A 15,770-nucleotide genomic window follows, 5' to 3' on the forward strand; every position below is an offset into this window, starting at 1 on the left:
ATCCCTTATTTCAAGGAGTAATGTCCCCTGCTGTAGGATTACGTCAATAAAATGCCTTGTAATGAAATCATATTCTTTCCTGTGTTTCTATTTAAATGTGATGTGCTGTCCTGCATTTGGTCTTATGACATCGGGAATATTTCTATTATTTCACTATCTTACGTTAAGTCACGAATTATAAGGTTCCTTCTTCCTTTTATAATTTAGGACTTGTTTCAGTTGATAAGAATTATCGTACAATAAATACTACGTATATAGTGCAAACATGGCGAGATATTGTCTGGTTATTATTTGTGCTGTTTTAACTTTGTGTGAACTCATAGAGTCGCTTAGTGATACGGAGAGAATTTCTCGGATGGAGGAGTTATTGGAGACTCAGCAGAAGAAAATTGATTCGCTAAGCAAAACTGTTCATGAGCAAAGGGAAAATATGGTGACCAAACAAAAACTGATAAATGAATTTTCCGATATTGTCCGACATAACAGCAAAAAGACGAAACTGCAGCGAGAGGAAATAACCGAACTTACAAAGACCATCCACCAGCAAAGCAATGAAATATCAGTACTAAAATCTAAGGTTGAATATGTTGAAAAACTAACCAAAAAAATACCTGAAACTATTTCTTGGATGTCCACTTACCGACAAAATTATGTAGCTGACAAGGAGAATAGTGGTGTTAACAGCAATGAAAAATCGCAGAGAGTTGATAGGAGGGAGCTGTATAATGATAATGGTATTTATAACTTCTGTAGGGTTTATATACCTTTCCTTTGCCTACTCCGGACTGACTTTTTATGAGCAACTCGGCGGGTGTTTCTAGAAAAGGTGAGGACGCTTACCCTACCGGTGCACCTGGTCCATGTTCCCAGTTTTTAGTGGAGTCCGAGTTCCTCATTTGCTTTTGTTACTTTGTATGTATGATTTTAGTTACTTTATGTTCTTTGTTGTGTGTGTCTGTATTCCATGTCTGGTCTTTGTCCCTGGATTACATTCTTTTGATTACCGCTATAACCTTGGTTCCCTTGATTCCTTTTTGATAAGAACAATTGAGTGACTAAAAAGTAAGTTCAAGAAATCCATTTTTTATTGATACAGGTAGCTGATTAAAATTAATTTTAATTTTACTGACAAGTAGGTTTGTAAGTCTCTTTCTTGTTTCAATTTTTTACTGGAATTCCTGATCATGAAGATATTGAAATCCGAAGACCGATCTGTACTTCTTGTTTACTTCCAGGATCTCGAAACTTTTTGTTACAATGCACTTTCAATTGTTATTGCTTTTCCTAATACCTTAGTCATGAGGAAATATATATTTTTGTCATCTTTATCGGTATTTTTGCACAGGAAGATGATGTGCTTTTTTGTACTGATCTCAACGCTCTGTAAATGACAATTTTCAAAGCACTCAATTGATAGATTAGGACAAATTCCCATGAAACCACGATTGTCGCGTGACGAGACTTACATACCATGTACCATGTAGAATACCGGTATCTCGAATAACGTGTTAGTATCAAATCGTAGCTAACTATCATTCTATTTATCGGTAACCCAATTTCGCCATTTTATTCAAATTTTTGGGATTACTCTTAAAAACAGTAATGACGATTCTATGCCCTATATTGATCTAGAACAGAAAGAAAACACAGGTAAATATCAATACAACTTTTGACACTGACCCGCTCATCAAGATATTCCACATGGTATTGTTGATATCAAAATTTAAAGTAACTATTATTCTATTTATTTCTTTTATTTTTTCACACAGAAAATACGGTTACAAACAGATCTTCAAAAAATGGAAACGAAAGTAAGTGACCCAAGTGTTTCTTTGATATGAATATAATTTGATGCTACATGTACGAATTTCTTCAAACGTGGTAATATTTGGAGGAAAACAGTTTTATATGTAAGACTACATTAAATAATCGTTTGATCTGGTGCTATAAATTACAACAATGTTAAATAACTGCCGTCTTTGGTGTTATAGAATGTAAGCATTTTAGTATATATCTTTTAAATGCATTATCAGTACAAAGCAAAATCGTTGCATCATTTTATGCATCTATTTAGTATCAAGTTCCATTAAAAAAGTTTGTGTAAGCAAGCAATGTGATTTGACAATTAAAACTCAAACACCAAAATGAAAAACACACTCAATCGTAACAAACATATTCTTGAATTTTACAAAATATCTGGGGTATCAGGGCCTGGTTTCAAGTAGCAGTCTTTGTAAGAAGCATGCAAAATCTGAAAAATGTTGTACACCCCAAAAAAAGGCTACATATTTTTATTTTTGTAATTAAGTTGTCTTATGGGTCTATATTGTGAAATGTGTAATTATTCATTCATATCTGCCTGCTCTTAGGAGATAATAAACATTGAAAAACCAATAGATTCTATTGTATTTGAGTGTCATTTACAGAGTTATCTCCCTTAATTTTGAAATCTACAGTGCATTCTGTATAATTTTTATCTCCTATGAACATGGGTTGTATATAAAACCGCATATTACTTTCTGTTTAGTATGACATTTTAAACAAAATATCAAAAATAAAAACATGTAGGCTTTTTACCCATGAATCACATTTTGCATGATTCTTATGTGGAGTACTATTCACATAAATAAGAAGTAATTGAATTTAATTTGCTTTTTTTTCAGGGCGACTTCTGATTGGGAACGATAACTCAAATAGGAAGGTTGGATTTTATGCCTACATCAAACAGAACGAGGCTATTGGTTATCACAAAGTAATGGTGTTCAATGTCGTTGAGACTAATATTGGAAGCGGATATAATAACCACAGTGGAATATTTAATGCACCTATTTCTGGCCTGTATGCTTTTTCGTGTACGCTGTATCCCAGTAATGGCGGTATTGGGAATTTTCATCTTGTCCATAACGACAAAGAGGTCTCGACAATGTTCACTGATTATGATGATTCATCTTGGGATCTGTCGGCTTCTGGGGTCACTATTGTGTTATCACTACAACAAAGGGACGATGTCTATCTCCGCTCAGGTACAAAAGACGTATTTCAAAATAGTGGCAGTATTGAAGGAAGTCATTATGCAAAATCGTCTTTTTCTGGTTGGCTGATTTCTGAATAAAAGGTTTGAAATCAGTGTGTGTTTCAATACTTTTTACCGGTACACCATGTGCCTGTCGTTGAGGAGCAACCACCTTAAAACAACTGATAAAGCAATAAACGGGATTCGAAAGTAATGATACAAAGACCAGGCAAAGAAACCAGAGAAAAAAAGCAACAATCAATATAGGCTTCAAACCACTAATGTCACTTTCCATAAGCCCTACTGCTAATTTCACTAAGTTCAATGTGTTATGGAGCTTCTACCGTAAGTTTAACCTGAAGGAGACTATGCATTGCCTAAAAACTGCATGTTTACACTAATAGCCCTGAACATATCATGTTGAGTTAATTACCCTACAGTGCGACACCGGCTCCTAGAAGACAATGAGGTAAAAAAGAATGGGAAATCCCCTACATTTCACAAAAAGGGGGTTTTCATGCAAAACTCGTAAAAATATTAAATTCAGTAAGATACAGTTACTATTTTATGAAGGACTAGAGAAAACATGTTTGCCAAAAACTAGCTCGCTTTTGCAGATTTGATGTGCACTTTTTCCACAGCAACAGAACACAAGTGCACAAAAACCTGTGTAAGACTTCTAAAACTTGTGTAGGACTATTTTTGTATACGCTCTAAAAGCTCATTGGTAAATGATAAAAAAAGTATCAGCTATTTTTATGCATTCACTTAATTGATAATATCGTGTCCAATATACAGATATGGAAACTATGGCAAACACTGTCTTCTTTTTGAAATACATGCATTCTAATAATTCGACTACTGGCTTGAACAATTTTGAAAAAAATATGTCTTTTTTTTGAAGCAAGATTATGTCAGTAGAATATAATGCAGAAAGGTTATTTTCCAATTAGACAGTACTGGTATGTGCATCGTTACTAAACCAAAATAAAACAACTGCAAGTTAATTTACACTTAACTTTCTTTTGTATTTTAATTGGTTACCTTCTTTTTCTGACGTAGTCGGTATTGAGTTCGCTTTGACATCACGTGACATCCATGATGCTAAAACATGGCAACCTAACCGAAAGCTTACAATATCACATTTCAATGGACAACTGTGGTAGCAACCGTGAAAATTAAGGCTCCATTGGGGGCGTTGGTGTCTGGAATATTTTCGATCACTTTTATATATTGAATAATTTTTTTTAATATTGTACAATTGGAAATAGTAAACTTGTTGAACCAATAAGATAATTGAAATACTAGCTACGTGATCACACAGTTCACCAATAAAATCTTAATCCGTATTGGTATAAACAAAGCAAGAATCTGCGTCGGCCATCTTTTTTAAAGATAATATTTGTTACAACGATGTAACTATCTTAAACAATCATGGCTTTTTAAGCTATCGCTTCGACTAAAAATAATAAGTCGGAAATTAGCAGGATACAGCATATTATTTGTATTTAATTGAAAAAAAAATAAACATTTATGAAATTAAAAAAAAAATAGAGCTATTGCTACATAATCAGCCAACATTTAAAAGGAGGATGTTGCAGGTCACCTTGTCCCGCCAATGACCAGTATGATAAAGAGTGGAAATTTGTGTACTTTTATGATTCGAACTGCAGTTAAGTTTCCCGATTTTGTCAGTTTTTTAAATTGAATCAGCCACTTACAAAATGAATAAAAATCCGAAACATGTGTCCAAAAACATTCATAATTCATGAAAAAACAACGTTTTTCTCTTGCTTTACGTAACAACAAACTGTAATAACAAGAAACACGTGAAATGTAAATAACATTACATTCGCTCGTCAAAGTACCTCTATGATTTCGTTTGCCAGCAGTGGCGAATAAAGAAATTTGAAAAAAAACGAGCGTTGATTGGCTTAAGGAGGAGTCATCAAGTGATTTCCAGTTTGTTTGTTTTTTTTGTTTTTTTTGTTTTTTGTTTTTTTGCTATGTAATCAACCAAAATTTAAAGGGAGGGGGTTGCAGGTGCACCTTGGACCCGCCTATGACTAGTATGATTAAGAGTGGAAAAACGCAAGAAATTCATCAAAAATATCTCGAAGACATTCAAAACATCAATATTTGCTATAATATAGACATGCGTCTATGATGATAGACATATACAATCTTAGGCGTTCAATATCTTATGTTTCGTATAATGAACATGGGACAGTTTACTGAAAAGTTTGCTGGAATTATGAATAACATTAAGATGGGTATTATTTAAGGAATGTTTTTTTTTTTTTATTTTTTAACAAGTCACACGAAATAGCCAGGTTCATAAAAAACCATAACCAGGTTATTGAGTATAATCTGTCTAAAATTATAAACATCCCTTATAATTTAAGTCCAAACATTAATAATTCACTCATTATAAAAGCATTATTTTGTTTTGGATAATTTGAATCGGATTAATCGACGTTAATGACGTCAGGTACCAGGTTTGTTCAAAGTAAACCAACCAATCATAAAGCATGTAATATGTTAATAAATATGTAATTTCATATTGGCCCAGTTATAGGTTTGAGGTCTGTCATATTGGTCGAGGCGGTCGTATTGGTCCCAAGGCATCACCGAGGGCCAATACGACTGTCGAGGCCAATATGATTGACCGAAACCTATTACAGGGTCAAATTGAAATAAGCATTATGCAGTACAGTGACTCGTCATCGCACTCACTCAATTCGATATAGAGTTCATGCGGAAGGGAAGATTCTCGATTAGTAAATCCCACCTAATGTCGAGTAAAGGAGATGTAATAGTACATAATTTGCAAGGCTGAATGTGTCTTTTTGGTGTAGATGAGATCAGTTAGGCGATGAAAAATGCATTCTTCAGTTCCATACAGTTTGAAAAATAAGACCATACTCTAGCGACTGAGATTAAATTGTATATCTGTTTAAAGCGAGAAAAATCTTCATGATCTGAAACTCTGTTATTCCAATCGGAATCGTGAGTTTGGTTTATTGCATTTTTCACTATTCGTTTCCATTCTAGTTTGCTTGGAAAATGTCCGTCTGCTGGCGGTGTCAAACGACCGGAAGTTATGAAGCCATATTGGCCCTGGTTTGATCCATATTGGCTCTCTTTTTTCATATTGGTCCCGTATAGATTCCCGTTTTGAATTCATATCAATTGGTCAGTTTTTGACATAGTTTAACGTATTCTGGGTAGTTGGTTAATAACAAATCATATTAAATTATCATTACATATATAGTATTACTACATGAGTTTATTATTGCTTATGCATACATTGTATTAGCATGGCTTTGTATCATTCTATTAAAAACAAAAGATGGAACATCTACTTATAATTATAACTAACAGTTGTACGTTTTATGTAATAGGCGTATGAATCCAAAATTCTACTATTACGTCCTTAACAGGCCTTGAGACCACAACTGTGGTCGATTTTCGATTGCTATATGAGCGGCATGCGACTTATTGGGCAGGGTTTTGTGTGTGTACATGTATGTAAATTACTGTCCACCTCAATCATGTAAATAACCCGTGCAGGTCCGGGTGTTAAAAGAATAGGCCTGCAGCAGCGCTAAGCTTGTAAAAGACGACTAAATAGTGCTCAGAAACCTAGCCGGGGGCTAGGCGCTCTGCCCACAGAGCAACTGGGATGTGTGCCCCAGGTGGTGGAATGGGGTACCCCTGGCATGTTACATGCTGGGGTTGTCAGGCTATAATACGGAAAACCTGACCGCTAACCATAGTGGTGCACCATGTTGGGAAAGATGTCACGTTCCTCGCTGCCACGTTAAAGAACCCTGCTGTGGTATTCGATAGGAGTAGGAATCTTTGCACTCCGCCACAGGAGGCTAAATTGCACGACCTTACCCATCCCCCCTTTTTCTAGTGGCATTCAAAATTTGTCGACTCTATTATCCTTGTGTCCCATCCTTTTTTTTTTCATTTCATCATTTCATGTTCATTATGTCATCCATTTCATGTACATCGTCTGAATATAGCTGAAATATTACTGCTTTAAACCCCAACAAACAAACAAACAAACAAACAAACAATCATGTAAACAAACACACGTAACATTCCGGTGTGTATCAGCTGTTCAGTAGCGTGAATGAAATCAAATTCATGTTTAATAAAAATATGAAACGTTATGTTTTAGAAAAGTAACATTATATTCCGTAAAAAAAACACTTACAGACATACTCGGTAACATTCAACATGTGTCAAAATTTCACGTGACTGTTAAATAGCTGCCCATTCAAAAAGCTTTTCAAATTTCCACATTTATATTTTTTTGTCTTGAAGTTTTGGTGGATTTATCAGCCTTTTTGATAAAATTCTTTAAAAAAGTTTCCATTACTTTTTTTCATGTGTATACATTTTGGAAACAAAATCGGATGTTGAGTATCGATAAAGCTTGAAAAAATTATCTTTAGAATAAATTTTTTAAATTTATGATAATTACATAAAAATGGGAGACGGATTAATGGAGCTCAAGTTGTCTCCTTTTTCCTTTTTGAAATGAGATCTCTGATCCCTCCCGAGATGATTGCGACCATTCCCAACTCTGTGCGACCTAAAATGGGGAATGAGGAAATGAATATTGAAAAAGGAATGAATGTTGAAATGAGGTCTCTGACCCCTTCCGAACCCCCTATCACAATCCTTTCTCAAAAGATGTTTAATGATTTGTTAGAATTTAAAAATATTTCATTTGTGAAAAACACCTTTTGACATGTTTCCTATTATAATTTCTAATTTTGTATTCGAATGTAAATGTTGAAAAAGGAGAAAGGAAAAGGAGACAACGTGAGCTCCATGACGGAAGGATTAATATAAGAATATTCTCAACGAATCCAAGGAGCCTTTCTAAGCTTACATTAGACAAATGTGATAGCAACCGTAAAATGTAAGGCTCAATTGTCCGGAATATTTTCAATCACTCATCTTTTATATATTAAAAAAATAGAAACAGATAACTTATTAAATAATTGAAATAGGAAACATAGTGAAGTGATCGAACTGTTCACCAAATAAAATCTGAATTAGATTTGGGTATTGACAAATAAGCCAGAATATGCGACGGCTGCCTTTTTTTCAAAGATAGTGCTTGTGTTTTCACATTTCAATGAAGTTTTCAAAATGTGTATTAACAATGGTTTGGATTTATTTATATACCATTAGAGAGTTTGGAAACTTCTTCTGTAATGGGTTTTAATTATATTTTGATTAAATCGAAGGAATGTTTTTAATTTTTTAACTGGCTATACGAAATAAACTGTTCAAAAATAGAAACATTTCTTATAATTTAATCCTTAATGATTGACAGTCCAAATATTAATAATTGATTCGGAATCAAAACGCATTTATTGTGAATGTTGTTCTTGGAATGCGGACAAATCGACGTTAATGACATCATAGTAACAGAAAACGTGTTACAAATCAAAATAAATTATTTCTTGTTTACATGAAACACAATAGAAATGTGTATCTAACCTTGAAATTTTATAAATGTATTAAAAAGAACACCTGGCCTCGGTGCATATATTATTACCCTACCGGTGCATCTGGTCCATGCTCCCAGTCCTCGGTGCGAGTTGCTCATTTACTTTTGTTGCTTTGTATGTGTTATTTTAGTTAGTTTATGTTCTTTGATGTGTTTGTCTGTTTTCCATGTCTGGTCTTTGTCTCTGGATTGCATTCTTATGATTTCCACTAGAATCTTGGTTTCCTTGATTACTCATTAACCTTCCACAAATTGTTTAGATGATAATCAAACATGCGTTTAAATTAAGTTATTCTACATACTCTTGTTTCGGGTCAGGGAAAAATGCATTATATCCCGATCATGTTAAACATATGTCAGGTAAAAATGTACTTTCTGTAATCTTGCAGGGGCGTAGCTGCCTATACGCAAATACGCAGTTGCGTACTTTCGGGAAAAGTAACAAAAATAAAAACACACATTTTAAAGATGAAATAAAGGTTATTTATCACATATGCATAACATGAACGTAGTATAGGCTCTGAAAAACTGGCTTCAATATCGTTAAAATTCAGGAGTTTCCCTCAGGGCTTTGCCTTGCCGGACTCACTGGGAGCCTTGAACGACCCCAAACCCCCCCCCCACCCCACCTCGCCGTTATTTTGCGTACAACTAAAACAGGCCTAGCTACGCCCCTGTCTTGATTTGTATTCAATTTGAGACAGACAAATATTCATTGTCACGAACAAACAGAGTAACTTAATCTGTCTTATTGTAAAAAGATAAAGTCGACACTATCGTGATTATAGGTACTTGTATTTTTATTTCATATGATTCTTTACTTCGTAAGTATAATTCAGTCATTTTTTCAAAAACAAGTCATTGATGAGCATTTTGCTTATGATGAAAACGCGAGCATTAACATGTTCCAGTATCCCAAAGTAACTAGTCGAGGTTTAAGTATTTATGTAGCACTCCACATAAGAATCATGCAAAATGTGATGCATGGTCGTAAAGCCTACATATTTTTATTTTTGATATTTTGTTTGAAATAACATAGTTAACAGAAAGTAACATGTGGTTTTTCCTATAACCCATTTTCTTGGGAGATAAAAATTATATAGAATGCACTGTAGATTTCAAAATTAAGGGAGATAACTCTGTAAATGACACTCAAATACAATAGAATCTATTGGATTTTCAGTGTTGATTATCTCCTAAGAGCAGTCAGAATGAATAATTACAAATCTCACAATATAGACCCACAAAACAATTTAATTACAAAAATAGAAATATGTAGTCTTTTTGGGGGTGTATCATATTTTTCGGATTTTGCTACTTATTTTCTTTCGACCTATTCGTCACACTTTTAATATCCGTTTTGTTATTTATTTTGAGAAAATTCGTTTTCTGTCTTTTTTTAAATAAATCTTCTAAAACTGAAAATTGTCAAGCCATAAATTTTGGAATCGGACGACGGGACTGCTAAAATCTTTTCTCGTTCACCACATTTGTAATGATTGTCTACACTGGGCATTCAATGAATATGTTATAAAAGAAAAATATTCGATTTTATGTGAACATAAACGTTTAAATATTTCTATGTAGTAACATAGATTTCTTTATATTTTGGATGATTTTACGTATTCGTGAAAGCATATAAATACAGTGTAAAAATACAGTTAGTCGTATATTAATTTTACTCTTTCTCAAGACTACGATTTCATTTATCTAAAGATTTAGATTAAACCTGGTCAAGCAGTTTCTTTATCAAACACAGAAGCACTTAATTAAAAGTTTACCAACAAGTGCGAGTCCTTACATAAGTACAGTCCATCTAGCTTTGCAGAAAGATGACTATTCACATAACGCAAGAAAAGGGGAAACGCAGATCCCATCATTCAACAACAGCAAAAGTGCTGAAAACTATATTCTTGATTTTAGCATGGACGATGATTGTGAGTAGTACGTTTTAGTAGCACTCCAGCTAAGAATCATGCAAAATGTGATTCATAGGTAAAAAGCCTACATATTTTTATTTTTGATATTTTGTTTGAATTGGCATAGTAAACAGAAATTAACATTAAGTTTTTCATATAACCCGTATTCTTGGGAGATAAAAACTATGTAGAATGCACTGTAGATTTCAAAATTAAGGGAGATAACTCTGTAAATTACACAAAAATTCAATGGAATCTATTGGATTTTCAATGTTGATTATCTCCTAAGAGCAGGCAGATTTGAATGAATAATTATACATTTCATATTATAGACCCATAAAACAACTTAATTACAAAAATAAAAATAAGTAGCCTTTTTGGGGAGTGTATCACATTTTTCAGATTTTGCATGCTTCTTACAAAGACAGGTACTTAAATTGAATATTTGCCTCAGCACAATAAGATAATAACAGCATGATAAAGCCAATAGATTATCCGAGTACCAAGACAATCTATATATATATATATATATATATATATATATATATAAAATATATCAGCGTTTGGCGGAAAACGCACGGAAACAAAAAAACAGTGTTCAACTTGACCTCCTTTTGTTATTTTGACTTACTCTGGCATAAATTAAGACTTTACAGTACAAAAATTAATTGGAAATGTAATTTATTTTTGTCAGATATTGCAACAATTATGGAATCTTACATGTAGAAAAAAAGATACAAGAATGTACTTTTATCCATTTACGTTGTAGTCAATGTATGGTGCGTCATTCTCGTCAAAAGTATGGGAAAGAAAATGATATGAAAATTATACACTCATTCTTTTTTTTTAATTTACACACAAAGAATATAGAAATGCACAAATAACAGTAGTTACAATTTCAAATAATTATGCAAGAGCGAACACAAAGAAATAAAATTACTCAAAAATTGGATTGATTGATAACGTTTAACGTCATATGACAGATATTTCGAGAATAAACGATTTACCTTAAATAATGCGTGCTTAGGGAAAACGCAGTCACTCTACTACACGTTGACGTACTCCCAAACAGTTATAGTGGGGAAACGCTCTCGGACCCACTTTGGGTCTGGGAGTAGGCCAGAGAGTCAACACAGCAGCCCAGCGTGTTCTATGAATAATTCAACAGTTCATCTGGGTGTTTCCTGAGCTTTATTAATTGTACCGAAAGAATTGAAACCAACAAATATGTCAAAGGTTTTAACTCCTTCTTTGGTTGAATTCGTGCGTCTTGGAGAAGCTCTCCCGCCTTACAATCTTATAAATTGTGCGTGTGATTTCCTTTTTCTTTTCTTTTCTTTTCTATTTTCTTTTTTTTATGAAATCCTAGTGTGGAATACAAGTATATTTATGTTTTTATAGATTCCTTTGATGGGTAGTTTAGTGTTTTGAATTAGTCATTTTACATTATATTCCAAAACTGGCGTGCCATTCCACTGCGTGTGTGTGTTCTATTTCTGTCGTTCTGTTTTCTGCATTCGATTTATTTATTGTAAAATACTTTATGTCATTCTAGGGACTCTATACAGAAATTTCTGGAACAACCCAAAAAGATCTTATCATCAGAACAAAATCTAATTATGAGCTGGTGTCTCGTGCTATCTCGGGAAGAAGTGCTGGTTATTTCATTGGCTCTCTGATTGGAGGGCCATTGGTAGACAAATTAGAAAGATACTGCGATCTGATGATAGCAATATGTCTAGATGGTGCTGCCATAGCAACTGTAATATCACCATACTCCCCGGGTGTAAACGTTCTGTTTGTGATGCTGATTTTGGGGGGAACTTTTGAGGGAATCATAAACATTGGTGAGTAAGGAATCAATGCACATAAAATTAGCTTACGTCTCATGTTGATTCTGATTGCAATTGAAATAGAAAGCAATATAATCAAAACATATATGAACATGGAGACGTCACTACGACGCAACAGGTCTGCACTTCCATTTTTGCATTTTAATTGTTGTTGGTATTGGGGTTTTGTTTGTTTTTATTTGTACCCTTTTGATTTTTTTTATTTCTTTTTCTTGTTGTTTATTTTTTGTTTGCTTTTATAAAAATCATACTTGTTTGTTTGTTTTTTGTTTGTGTGTTTAAGAATAATCAAGGGAACCAAGATTTTAGCGGAAATCAAAAGTATGTAATGCGGGGACAAAAAGCAGACATGAAAAACAGACATAGGCAACAAAGAACATAAAATAAACAAAATAATACATGCATAGTAACAAATAAAGTTAATGAGCAACTTGGATTCCACTAAAAACTGGGAGCATGGACCAGGTGCACCGGTAGGGTAAGCGTCCTCTGCTTTTCTAGAAATACCCGCCGAGTTGCCCATAAAAGCTCAAGTCCAGGGCAGACGTAAGAGGAACGGAAAACTATGACACGCTGAACAAATCAGTTATCATGGTGCAGATGAGTACACCGTGACCATCTACGAGTTCATGATGACAACCATAGAACTAATGTAGTGAAAATTCAATCTTGTTGCAACAGAAACCTAATTGTAAGAAGTCTAGAGCGATACAAAAAGTCTGCGCAGTTTCGGCAAGTTCTGGCATAACGTATGAGTTGTGATGTGAAAACTCCATACGCAGGTGCTGAAGGGATGTTGCAACAGAAGAAAGGACAGTTGACAACATGGAATGAAAAGTAATCGCCTTTGTTGTATAGTTTGGTTAATAGTTTTCCTTTACCATCAATCTCTAAGTATAGGTCAAGATATGAGGCTGACTTCACAGTGTCTGTTGTATCCTTTGTCTCAATTTCTTCGGGGTACATGTACATGTGATATATCAAATCCCTGAAACTAGGATTGTTTAACGATAATATGACCGAAACTGAGATTAAAGGATCTTCCATTTGGATCAGATCAGCTATGAAGTCAGCCTCATAAGAGTGAAGGAATAGGTCAGGAAGTAGATGAGCTCAATTAATTCCCGTTGCAATGTCGACCATTTTAAAAAAAATAATTCGTGGGTTATGGTGTAGCACTCGTTTACACATGGGCGGGGCTTTTATATTAAATTATATTATTCTTAGCGTTAGCAAGGTATAAAATGCAAATATAGAAGTCAACTCGTATGTAAATGAATACTGTACCATTCCTAACATGAATTATTTCTATTCTAATATGACGAAAAGACTATTTCTGCATTTGTATCGCCCAAGAGTAAAGAGGGACGTGACTTTCATAGGTCATCATTTTAGTGTTAAAGTGCATGGTCTTCGTTTCTTGATGTCTGCACTTTTACTCAAATGGATTTACTAGTACACAAAATATGTACTTCCTTTAAGTGAAAATGGTAATATATTCATGCAAGTACTTTTTATGTGCTGATCACAGAGTTAGAAAACAAATGATGTACACATGGTATATGCTGAAAAATGTATTATCACATCTTGAAAAAATTCACGTCCAAATGCTGTTCACCAGTAAATAGGGGGTGCTTCTATGAGGAATCAGTCGAAGAGATTCCAAACATTTTTTTTAAATTTCCATATTGAAAGAAATGTTCTCGAAATGTAGAACTGTCTGATTAAGAATTACCGCATTGAAATGAAAAAGAGGCAAAATTTAGTTTTAAAATCCATTAGTTTTCTTTTTCTTTCAGCTGGTCAGAAGCTTATCCTGAACATATGGAAGGAAAAATCAACAGGTCCAATGCATATACTACATTTTGGTTTCGGTATGGGATCATTTATAGTTCCTCAAATAGCAACTCCTTTTCTGGCTGTTCCTGCAGGTTTCAATGTTCTAAATTCTAATACAACAATGGACCACACTACAACATCCATGAATTTTAGTGTGATTACATATAATATCACCAGAGTGATCGAAAATACCCAAGCTTTCATTAAAGAATCAAGAATAGAGTGGGCATATCTGATTGTAGCTATCATAGTAGCCTTACTTTCAGTTGTGTTTTTCATATATCAATTTAACGGTCGCTACATGTTTTACGAACCTGTATCTAGAAATCCAAAACATCACGAAGGGCAGCTGAAAAAGGTGGTGAAAATATTTGACCCAGCAACATGCGCAGGTGGCAATCGATGGTTTGGAATCCAGATATTCACTCTGATATTTCTATACTTCTTCAATGCTGTTGGTGGCGAACGTCTTTTCAGCAAGTTCATCAGGAGTTATTCTATTGACAAACATGGGTTTTCGGGAACAGCCGGATCATTAATCAATACTGTCTTTTGGATAAGCTTTTCCGTTGGTCGTTTTACGGGACTTTTCGCGGGAAGATTTATACCAGTTCGAATTCTGATTATGATAGAAGCATGCGGCGCTCTTGTCACAGCAATACTTCTAGACATATTCGCAAGAGACAATGCTTTAGCACTATGGATCCTTACTTGCCCAATGGGATTTTTCCTTTCTCAGCTATTTCCGACAGGTATTGGTTGGGGAAATTTTCACGTGCAGTTCACTGGTTTCGCTATCACGTTTGCTCTGATGGGCGGTGCTTTAGGAGGTGTGATCTACTTATGGGTGATTGGATATCTTTATGAGTATCACGGATATGATATGTTCATACACCAGCTCGTTGTATACGGTGCACTTCTGGTATTATTTGCTATACTTTTGACAATTATTGGTGTTAGACATGGTGGGCGGTTCGTCAAACACGATGTCGATTCCGAGATCGATCAGAACTTAAACGATAAGTTTATCGATCACGAGGAGAACGATAAATCCGACCCAGCAGAAAAGACCGATTATGACAGTTTGTGATTTATAAAGCTTTGTTCAGTTATTTTCACCAAATATTCAGTCACTTTCTGAAACATAACTCACACATTAAAAAGCCAATGCATATACAATTTTTTTCAGTATAAAATGTTCAAATGTCCCATACTTAGAGAAAAAAATCCCAAGGAAACAATAAATAAAGAGCTTCACGGTGTCCGCAGCTTATCGAACTCTGTTCACTTGGGGCAATTGTGGACATGTCACACTTGTGCATAGGGTTTACATGTAACAGTTCCTTGTGGTCACAACAACTGGTTTGGACACAAAATAGCACACAATCTGAAAGTCAATTAAAGGTAAAATCAGACAATTGCCTTCGATCCATGTAACTAAAAATATCTTAAGAAATATAAATTTAAAACGCAGGTAATGATTTTCAAAATCGGGCCAAATTATAAAATAAAAAAAGTTGAAACTATCACTCCAAGGAAGATGGTAACCAAAAAATATCTGCATCAGAATCGCAGAATTGTGGTATAGATGAGAAACCAGACAGATT

The 15,770-nt window shown here is 34.3% G+C and overlaps 2 protein-coding genes across 2 annotated transcripts; both read left to right on the plus strand.

Annotated features, from left to right (window-relative positions):
• Positions 1 to 209: 209 nt before the first annotated feature.
• Positions 210 to 3,127, plus strand: LOC148619963 (uncharacterized). Its single transcript, XM_088580414.1, has 3 exons — positions 210 to 734; positions 1,770 to 1,811; positions 2,664 to 3,127. The coding sequence occupies exons 1-3, from the start codon at positions 266 to 268 to the stop codon at positions 3,110 to 3,112; spliced, it is 960 nt and encodes a 319-aa protein (XP_088436540.1). The 5' UTR covers positions 210 to 265; the 3' UTR covers positions 3,113 to 3,127.
• A 6,902-nt stretch (positions 3,128 to 10,029) lies between these two features.
• LOC148619964 (sodium-dependent glucose transporter 1B-like) lies at positions 10,030 to 15,448 on the plus strand. The gene is made up of 3 exons (XM_088576973.1): positions 10,030 to 10,489; positions 12,027 to 12,318; positions 14,124 to 15,448. The coding sequence occupies exons 1-3, from the start codon at positions 10,385 to 10,387 to the stop codon at positions 15,251 to 15,253; spliced, it is 1,527 nt and encodes a 508-aa protein (XP_088433099.1). The 5' UTR covers positions 10,030 to 10,384; the 3' UTR covers positions 15,254 to 15,448.
• The last annotated feature ends 322 nt before the right edge of the window (positions 15,449 to 15,770 follow it).

The sequence above is a fragment of the Perna viridis genome, chromosome 4 (assembly GCF_037379345.1).
Source record: "Perna viridis isolate PV_CMFRI_1.1 ecotype Kerala chromosome 4, ASM3737934v1, whole genome shotgun sequence".
Taxonomy (NCBI): domain Eukaryota; kingdom Metazoa; phylum Mollusca; class Bivalvia; order Mytilida; family Mytilidae; genus Perna; species Perna viridis.

Bases quoted from the DNA above. Each gene is read 5' to 3' on its own strand.
- LOC148619963 (XM_088580414.1), top strand. From the start codon at position 266: ATGGCGAGATATTGTCTGGTTATTATTTGTGCTGTTTTAACTTTGTGT. The intron at 735-1,769 runs GTATTTATAACT...TTTTTCACACAG, and splicing joins GGAGCTGTATAATGATAATG to AAAATACGGTTACAAACAGA. The intron at 1,812-2,663 runs GTAAGTGACCCA...CTTTTTTTTCAG, and splicing joins TTCAAAAAATGGAAACGAAA to GGCGACTTCTGATTGGGAAC.
- LOC148619964 (XM_088576973.1), top strand. From the start codon at position 10,385: ATGACTATTCACATAACGCAAGAAAAGGGGAAACGCAGATCCCATCAT. The intron at 10,490-12,026 runs GTGAGTAGTACG...ATGTCATTCTAG, and splicing joins TTTTAGCATGGACGATGATT to GGACTCTATACAGAAATTTC. The intron at 12,319-14,123 runs GTGAGTAAGGAA...TTTTTCTTTCAG, and splicing joins TGAGGGAATCATAAACATTG to CTGGTCAGAAGCTTATCCTG.